At 45.4% G+C, this 10,012-nt stretch overlaps 1 protein-coding gene across 1 annotated transcript in view; it reads left to right on the top strand.

The window, feature by feature from the left end:
- The first annotated feature begins 1,006 nt into the window (after positions 1-1,006).
- The window catches only part of FAM91A1 (family with sequence similarity 91 member A1), a 31,880-nt gene continuing 22,874 nt past the window's right edge, over positions 1,007-10,012 (top strand). The window contains exons 1-5 of the mRNA XM_033155816.1: positions 1,007-1,136; positions 4,869-4,953; positions 5,608-5,759; positions 7,814-7,871; positions 9,135-9,202. Coding sequence (XP_033011707.1) covers positions 1,065-1,136; positions 4,869-4,953; positions 5,608-5,759; positions 7,814-7,871; positions 9,135-9,202 — 435 coding nt within the window. The 5' untranslated portion in view covers positions 1,007-1,064. The remainder of the gene's footprint in view (positions 1,137-4,868; positions 4,954-5,607; positions 5,760-7,813; positions 7,872-9,134; positions 9,203-10,012) is intronic.

Here is a 10,012-nt window from a genome sequence, read left to right as displayed (position 1 = left end):
GGGTTGTGGGTTGGAGCCCCACGTTGGGCAAAATATTCCTGCATTGCAGGGGTATGAACTACCGGTAAAGGACTCTGGTGGTCCCTTCCAACCCTGCAATTCTCTGGTTCGTTTTAGTTCTCATGCTGAAGCCTATTTATAGATCTATACTCTAGGAATCCACTATAGGAATCCTGCATTGCAGGAGGGTTGGACTAGATGACCCATGGAGTCCCTTCCAACTCTACAATTCTATTATACAAAGCAGAAACAACCCCAGGGAAAGCAATGTGTGTGGGGGGCGGGGGAAGAAACACCTTTAAAATAATATTTTTGTTTCCTGTTAACTATTCTGCTTCGATAACAAAATTAAAGTTTATATTTTCTTCAGTAACGCTTTATTCTGGATTATTTTATTTGATGTTTTAATGTCGTTCGATTTTTTTTGCTTCAAAATATAAAGCGATATGGAACTGAAACGAAGGACGGTATACAAATTCAATAAATAATTATAAATAAACAAATAAAGCGGCCTCGCTCCCTCAGGAGAACCCTGAAGCCCCGCCGCCAATTGTTACACCAACAAACGGGAAAAAGTGCGTCGTTTCTCGCAAAGCACTATGGGGCTTGTAGTTTCACAGCGGCGGCAGAGACGTAAAAGCGACGCGCCCGTGACGTCGAACCTCCGTGGCTTTAAAAAGCCCCAGCCCCGCCCTCACATTTCTGGCGTACTGATTTAGAAAGGAGGGAGAGGGTGGAGGAGGAGAGGACGATCCCATTGGTTCTTAGAGAGGAGCGTTCTACCTACTCCCTTGGCTCTTCGAGGCTCCTCCCACTCGAGGGGACCGGAAGCGACGTCGCGCGGAGGGGCGGGGCTCCCGGCGCCCGTAACGCGGAAGCGCGCTGTGAGGAGACGAGAGGGAGGAGGAGGAGAGGCGAGAGAGCGGGCTGAGCGAAGGTCCAGCTTTGGGCCGCCGCGTCGCTCCTCAAGGTCCGGGGGCAGAGGCTGTGTGAGGGGCGGGGGGCGCCGCCGCCAACCGCCGCCCCCGACCCTTCCCACCACACCCCACCCGGGGGAGACTGCCATGAATGTGGACGTGGAGTTCCACATTCGCCACAACTACCCCTGGGCCCGCCTCCCCGCCAGCGTCAAGCAGGTACGGACTGACCCCTCCCGGCACCTGTAGAAAAGCGGCTCTTTCTCTCCCCCCCCCCTATTAGAACTGACCCCTCTGGCTTCCCGTACCCCTCCAATAGCCATCGGCAGAGACCTCCTCCTCCACTTTCGCTTCCCCTTCTGTGTAGCAGGAACTCCGTAGGATCTCGCTACTGAGCGAGGACGGGGCGGACAGGGGCCCCAACTTGGGACATGCCCATTGATTTCGGTGGGTCTGCTCTCGAGTAAAACCGGATAGGTGCCACCCAAGCGGACTTCAGGCTCCTCGGGCTCCGCTTTCGTGCTTTTCTCAGAAGTCCGAGGTTCCGCCAGGGGCGAAGGCTTGAGCCCCCCTGCTAAGCCCATTCGTTTTCTTTTTTGTTTTGAGCGGCAGAACTTGAACCCATCTCTCTTCTGCTCCCGAGGCTAGGACACGAACCAGTGGGTTTCAAGTTACAAACAAAGAAATGCCCAATAAACATCGAAGGTGGGGACTTTTGGACAGTGGAACAGACTCCCGTGAGAGGTGGTGGGTTCTGCTTCCTTGGAGGTTTTTAAAGCAGAGGTTGGATGGCCATCTGTCATGTATGATCTAGTGGAGTTCCTGTATTGCAGGGGGTTGGACTAGATGACCCTCGTGGAACCTTCCAGCTCCACAGTTCTAAGTCCATTGCTAGTAACCCTGACGTTTATTCATTTCAGCAGTGTAGTGGGGGAATGGGGAGCGGGCAGAATCATTTTGTGGTTGACACTGGTTGCAAATCCTTGCTGATCTACTCCAAATTGTCCTTTTCACCCATGGTGTGTAGAGACTTTTTCCTCCTAGGTACTTGTTTGTTCATTTGTTAGTTAGCTAAAAGCATCTCTGCACTACTATCATGTGGATGCTACATTGCAATAGGAGCCAAATTCTAGGGGCTGTAGGGGCTGGACCCCACAAAGTTGTTGGGCATTCTCATTTAAATGGTGTGTGTGCACTGCGTCATGTGATTGATTATGCGTGGCTTAACTGGCCTTCCCCCAGTATTCAGGTTTGCCCCCCCCCCCCCCGTACAGCGGCGTTCATAGACAGTCATAATGTTTGATATGTCACACAATGCAGTAAATAAAACAACCCAATAAGACTGAAATGCTAACTTTTCTTCACCCTTTCCTTCTCTTACCTAGTATTAGAACAGGTACTGCCAAGTCAATGTTTGTTGTCAGACTTGTTGAACTTTGGCCCATCCTCACCTGCATAAATGTCTGCTACTTTTCAGGGCCAGCCAACGACATTTTTCCTGCAGGCAATTGTATGCATACACCATGCTGCTTCTTGAGATTAATTTGAACATGGGGTGAACAGAAGGTAGATGAGGATCTACTGCACTAGTACCTGTAGATCATTTGCAGTAGATCTGAAAGTGTTTCCTTTCCTCCTTTTTGTAGAATATTTCATTGGTATTGTAATAAAATGCCATTGATCAACTTCAGCAAAACCTGTAGTGTATTATTACATGCAAACGTCAGTCACATAAGAAGGAAAACTTGAGCGGAGACACTGTCGAATACTGTAATTAAATCAGTGGATGCATTGCCAAGGCTTCAACTATCTGACATAGCCCCTCCATAAATAAACATGTGTGGCTGGAGGTCTGATATTACTTCTGTTTACCTAGGTGATATATGGGAACCATACCAATATGGAATTTTTCATTCCTCATTTTTTAAAGCATTTGCAACAACAAAGCTCTAAATTAGGTTGCTGAAGTGAAGAAACCTTGGAGAGGAAAGGTAGAAGTGGATTTTTGTGTAAAATGCAGTGAACTCCATTCAAATGCTAAAAACAAATTTCTGGTGCATGCTGAGGGACACCCTGTTCCTTGTTTTTAAGTGCATGTTCAGTCCCCACCTTTAGCTGACCTCAGTTGGTTGACATAGGATTTTGAGCATTTGTTTTAAGTTTTATTCAAAGTAAACCCATTGAAATTAATGAACATTTACTGAGTTATGTCCATTAATTTCAGTTGGTCTGATTTGAGTTACTTAGTTGAATAGTCTGTGCACTCTGCTGTAGTCCTAATGCTGTTGTTCTGTTGTACCTGTTATTTTAATCCAATCTTTCCTCCAAAGAGATCAGGGGGGCAGATATGCTTCCATTTTTTTTCTTCAGGAATGTCCTATGACGTAGGATAGTGAACACCCACAGTAAATGAAGAATTGAAGGGGTGGCTAGGTGTGGTCTAGGGCAACACTCGAATTGCTTTACCACACTGGCTTTTATTAGAAGGGGAAGCAGCAGCATATGAACATACAAAGTTGTCTTGCGATACAGAGCCTTAGTGCATCTAGCTCTGTATTTTCCTTTTGATTGGCCAGCAGCAGTTTCCCAAATTTTCCCTGGCCTTCTTGCTGGACGTGTCTTTAACTTGTGATGCCAGCGGCTGAACATGTGACCTTCTATCTGCTAAACATGGGGTCTTCCACTGAGCTACAGGACGCCTCTGACCTACCTCAAAAGCCACACATAGGAAAACATTGTTATCTACCACTTGCAATCTGCCTGAAATGTTTGATATGCTGTATTGAGATTAAAATACGAGGCAATCTGCCCAGATACTCACAATCTTGTAGGCACAATACAAAAGGAAAAAGCAGTGGTGTGGAAAGTTCAAGCACCAATTACGTGAGGGCAAAGCAGAGCTCTTCACGTTGTCACATTAGGGTAGGAATGAGGAAGTTGTAGCTCTCCGGGTGTTGCTTGACCCCAACTCCCATCAGTCCCAACCAGAGTGGCCATTAGTCAGGGATGGTTGGTGTTGTAGTCCAGTAATATCAGGAGGACCACAGGTTCTCTTTTCCTGCATTAGGGAAATGATGGTGTATTAAGGCCATAGGCACCTCCACCTGCACAAATCTGGTGGTGGGATGGTGCTCTCTGTGTCTCCTTTGCCAGTCCCAGGCAGGCTACTAGATTCTTTTTCCAGGCTGATCACTTTTTGTGGGCTTATTTACAAGACTAATGTACTTACTAGCTTCTTGCAGGAGCTCTGTATTGATTTGTGTTGGTTAATTATCTGTAGAACTACAAAAGCACCACTTATATGTGTATAAACCAGACAATTCATCTAACACTTAGTAGTTGTTGGTCTAAGCCAAGTTGCTTGATAAAACTCTTGAAGGGTAATCTTACAGTTCAACTTTCAGCAAGCCTGAGCTGTAAATTTGCCTATTGGGCTGAGGATCAACAACTTGTCCAGCACTTGAGATCGACTAGGATGCGAAGGTTAGGATCCAGCACATCTGCAGCTGAGCTGGCTTAACTCCCTCATCCTTGGCTCAGATGCAGGTATGTGAGCTCATCCTGGCTCAGCCAGGCCTCAACTACCTGAGCCAAGCCCAGCAGACCTTAATCCAGTGTAAGCCCCGGAAAAGGAGTGTTCTGTGTGTGGGACCAGAAAGGGAAGATGTACACTGGATCCTAAGCCTGTGCAGCTCTGTCATGTGACTTGGCATAAGTTAAGCTGGTAGAAAGGGTGGTACAACTCTAAACACTATTTTAAAGGCTTGTTTTTTCTCTGCCAGGCTTAGGTTGACTCAGCCAGTGGTAGCCCCACTGCTGAATGGAGTGTGGATCTGGTGTACCTGTAACTTTATACCAGGTTAAATTACACCAGTTTGTTCTACGCTAGCTGCTTGTGTACAGGATTGCTCGCTTATTCATTTCGTTGCATTTCTATGCTTTGTCTCGTAGGGGCTTGGAAACTCACAGCGAGACTATGAAAAGCAGGTTGTGCTCTATAGTATTCGCAATCAGCTACGGTACCGAAATAACTTAGGTGAGTAGAGAAACGGAGTGGGGGAAAGGGCTTTTGAAAACAGATATTGTCATATATAACAGCTTACATCAGAGAAACCTGTCCTCAGCTGGAATTCAGTAAAATTGTATGACCACTACTGATCATTTTTGTATTAATAAACACTTCAAAGTGCCAAAGAAAAATAAGAAGGAAATTAATGGGGAAAAGGAGGACACCCATGAGATGGATGAACAGGGCAGCTTCAGGCGGTGGCTGGAAGATGGCATAGGACCATTCCCCATGCCACAGACTGCCCACCAGCCCCGTACAAGCTTATTCCAAGTTCCTTATCTTAGAATGAACTTACTTCAGGAACTTTGCTAGTTGGCTGCCTTCATTTTAAGTCTGGATTTTTGGGAACTAACTCAGTGTCAGATAATGATAGTGCATTTGCAATAGCAACAGTATGTGTCATAAGATGTCCTCTCTTTTGTGCCATGAAGTGCAACATACTTCATCTCTTTGCATTCTCTCCCCCCCCCCCCCCCCGCTTTGTGTGAATATACAGAGCAGGATCCAAATCTCTGTGCAAATGGATCTCCTCTCCCAAAATCACTCCCCGTAAAAATCCTTAGCATTTCTGATTTGTGGAGAGTGTTGCTACAACCTGCTGACTTTTCTTTACTCTCCCAGTTAAGCATGTCAAAAAAGATGAACGCAGATACTACGAGGAACTGTTGAAATACAGCAGAGAGCACCTCATGTTGTACCCATACCACTTGTCTGACATCATGGTGAAAGGCTTGAGGATAACCCCCTTTTCGTATTACACAGGAATAATGGAGGTGAGTTTAGATAAATGCTTAAACAAGGCATTTTGTGTGTCCCAGGAGTTTGTGGCGTTGCAGCGTAACATGATGCCTGCCAGCTGGAGTCACGTGCCCATTATTGTTAGCTTTTTGCCAGGCTGCTGCTGGTAATCAGCGGCAGGAAACGCAGCCACCATTTGCAGTGGCATTTTGGGCTTGCAGCCAAATTAACTCTGATGAAGGAGCTTGCAAACTTGTATTCAGAGAAAGCAGCAAACAGCGCTTGAGGCATCTCTCGACATAGGGGAGAAACAATGTGTAGCATGGTGCAGATTTGATCGATGATTGCTGGTAATGTGTAGTTTGTGCCCTGCTGCTTCTAGTGAGAGTTTTGCCACTGAACTCCACAAAAATACGCCATTTTTGCCTCCATCCTTAGACTGCAGTAGAGCACACAGAGGCTTGGTTACTGGTATTGCTAAAGCAGCATTTTGCATAGAGCAAGTGGAGCTGCTGTTATATTTATTATCTCAAGTCCTTCCTTCAGTGAGCTCAGGGGGGTGATTTATTCTTGGTCTGCCATTCTTCAAATGCATTTCCATTACAACCTTTTGCTACGCTGCAAGGTGACTGGGTCTAGGATTACCCCTATGCGTTGAACTAAAGACCTTTAAAGATACCATGGAAGAGAATAATCCATTAGTCCTCTCTCTTTCTGTTGCTGGTGATGACTGTTCCTGTAGCATCTAATGTCTTGGCTGCAGTATATCTGCCATAATCACCAAACTGGAATAATCCCAGAGCTGGTGCATAATGGGTATATGTTTTCATGTTCACCCATGAAGTTTACTGGGTGACTTTGGGGAAGCCCTCCCAAGGTGTTTGCAAAGATGAAATAGAAAGGGGAGAACCTATGCACACTATGTCCTTGGAACACCGACAGAGATCCATTGAAATTTATGTAGGGCAGCTCCAAAATCAGTGGCATGAGGATTGTGAGGTTCACATGCCTCCTGTGCCTCAATCCAGCAATCTGTTCCGAGCACGGGACCTGTGCCATTGTAGAAATTTGTTGTTTAGTCATTTAGTCGTGTCCGACTCTTCGTGACCCCATGGACCAGAGCACGCCAGGCACTCCTGTCTTCCACTGCCTCCCACAGTCTGGTCAGACACATGTTGGTAGCTTCGAGAACACTGTCCAACCATCTCATCTTCTGTCGTCCCCTTCTCCTTGTGCCCTCCATCTTTCCCAACATCAGGGTCTTTTCCAGGGAGTCTTTTCTTCTCATGAGGAGACTCCCAGGAAAAGACCCTGATGTAGAAATAAAAGGTAAAGGGGCCCCTGGTTGTGGCGCTCATCTCGCTCTATAGGTCAAGGGAGCCAGCGTTTGTCCGCAGACAGCTTCCGGGTTATGTGGCCAGCATGACAAAGCTGCTTCTGGCGAACCAGAGCAGTGCACAGAAACGCCGTTTACCTTCCCGCTGGCTCGGTCCCTATTTATCTACTTGCACTTTGACGTGTTTTCGAACTACTAGGTGGGCAGGAGCTGGGACCGAGCAACGGGAGCTCACCCCATGGCAGGGATTCGAACTGCCGACCTTCTGATCAGCAAGCCCTAGACTCTGTGGTTTAACCCACAGCGTCACCTGGGTCACTACAATTCCACCCCCATTTTTCACTCTCTCTGCTACCCCTCCCATCTCCAAATGTATTTTGGTGAGGGAAGCCCCGAAATGCACTGCTGTTGTGTTCACATCATTTTTCTCAGTTGAAATGAATAGGACACACTCTGTGCATATCTAGATCTGGTTGTAGTTTTCCCTAAAATCTACTTCATTTTGTGCATCTAATTTTAGGTTCTTGAGTTAGAATTTTGTTTTCACTAGGTTGCATCCAATGGACTTCCATTTCCTCTCCTTCCCCCTCCCCGGCAAGCAAGCAAGCTAACGGATAAACACAAACCCCCCCATAAACTGGGGTTTGGGTGCAGAGTAGTTTTCCAAATATTTACTGATCAGTTCACAGTTGTGAAAATGAAGAAGTACAGTCAGTCAAGCTGACACTGCAACTTTTATTTTCCTTTGCAAAGGATATAATGAACAGTGAAAAAAGCTACGATTGTTTGCCCAACTTCACTGCTGCAGACTGTAAGTATAAGATTTCATTCTGTTTCCACAAGCTAAACAAATTTCCATTTGGAAAACATGTTTTAAGGAAGTCTAGTTTTAAAAGCACAGCTGCATGATAATTCCTTTTTGAAGTTGTAACATTTGTTTAATTGTGGGGATTACATGCCTGATGTTTGAAAAGGGAACAAAAAAAGATACTGATGAAAAAAAAATAACCCCAAACCAGTTATGGAAATAAAACATATAACCCACAAGTTAAGCATCTTCTTTTCTAATAATTATTTGTTGCCTGAGCAATAGGCCAGAAGAATTGCATTTACATAACTTAAAATCGTTTCACTTTGCCCATTTAGCACTGCAGCACATTAGCTTTAACAGAGATAGCTGTTGACACAGTAACTCTTGGGAGTAAATGAACCAGTGTGTAAATTATAATGTAATAACTTCTGATGGGTTGCCCACTTCTGAGGCTACCCATCTTCCAGTTGTCACTTTTGACGGTGTTATTACAGAGGCAGACCAAATGGTGACATAAAAAACCCCTTCTCGCTGTACCAAATGCAGATCCTTTTGGTGTGATTGGTGGGCTACTTAAAAATGAGGCTGCAGTTTAGATTTAATTTTAAATTGTATTTTAATCTGTATTTTAATGAATTGTTTTATGTTTTTGTTGTGATTTTATTGGTGTTAGCCGCCCTGAGCCCGGTTTGGCGGGGAAGGGCGGGGTATAAATTATTATTATTATTATTATTATTATCTAAAGCCCACAGCTCCAATACAACTGCTAAGAGAGCGGTGATATACACAAGACACATTAAACAAGCTGAAGTAAAGTTATGCCAGATCCACATGCCGTTCAAGAGGAACACCGCTGCTGGCTGAGCTGGCCAAGTCTGTCAGAGGGAGAACTAGACTTTAAAATAGTATTTGATTTACACTACCCTTTTTTTCCAAAACACAAGGCTGAGTTTTAAAAAAACCCTTTTAAAAAAATCTGTGGTGTGGATATTAAAGGGGAGGACTATATTCTGGGGGCCACCACATAATAGGCCCTGTCTCTTGTGCCTGCCCGGATGAGTACTTCCAATTGAATAGCAAGTGGCAGGCTTCAAATTCATCTTCTCATAGATGATACATCTACCAGCCTTTCTGAAAATTCTGCTGTTTGTCTGCGAAGCAACATATGAAAGCAGTACTATGCAATAATGTTCCTTTGGCTCAGAATAGTTTTATAAGTATAACTCTGTTTTGAGGGACTTAAAAACTTCCTTTCCCCCCCAGGCCTGAGACTTCTTGGCATAGGAAGAAACCAGTACATTGACCTAATGAACCAGTGTAGATCATCCAAAGTAGGTGTTCATGGTTCCCCTCCCTTCTCTCTTCTATGTGATCTAATATTTGGACCAAGTTTGGTTGTCCAAAGTGTGGGTTACAGCCCTAGCAGAAAAATTAACTAGTCGTATACTGAGGGGAGCAAAACCCAGTGGCATCTTCATAATCCGGCATAATGGGTCATTTGTGCCACTGATCTCCAGAAATCCTTCTGGATTGGCTTAGTCTCGAGCTTAACATCCACTGTAATAGAAAATGGTACACAGTGTATAAAAGAGGTTATGCATCATAAATATGCACTCACCTTGCTTCAGAAGGTGGGAGAGCCCAAAGAAGAGCCTCCGTTGAAGAGCTCAGTACACAGGAAATGCAGGTGGGAGAAAGCCAGCCTTTGGTCCTCCAGGTGTCATTGGACTCAAACTCCCATTATCTCTAGTTCATGTGGTAAAGGGCCAGGGATGATGGGAGCTGGTGTCCAGCATCATCTATGGAGCCTCAGGTTCCCCGTCCCTGATTTAAGGCTTTAGCATTAGCACTTTTGAGCTGTGCTCTGAAATGAACCAGTTGAATTGGGACTGGCAAAAGCTGCTGTATTCTGGGCTAGCTGCAGTTTTCAAGCAGTCTTAAAAGGCAGTCGTGTCCCATGTATAACATATTGCAGTAATTTGTTCTGAATGTTACCAGAGAGCCAGCGTGCTGTAGTGGTTAAGAGCGGTGGACTCGTAATCTGGTGAACCGGGTTTGCTTCCCCACTCCTCACATGCAGCTGCTGGGTGACCTTGGGCTAGTCGCGCTTCTCTGAAGTCTCTCAGCCTCACTCACCTCAC

This window comes from Lacerta agilis, chromosome 7 (assembly GCF_009819535.1).
Source record: "Lacerta agilis isolate rLacAgi1 chromosome 7, rLacAgi1.pri, whole genome shotgun sequence".
Classification (NCBI taxonomy): domain Eukaryota; kingdom Metazoa; phylum Chordata; class Lepidosauria; order Squamata; family Lacertidae; genus Lacerta; species Lacerta agilis.
Note: the sequence above shows the minus strand (reverse complement) of the source record. Positions and strands in the feature narration are given on the sequence as shown.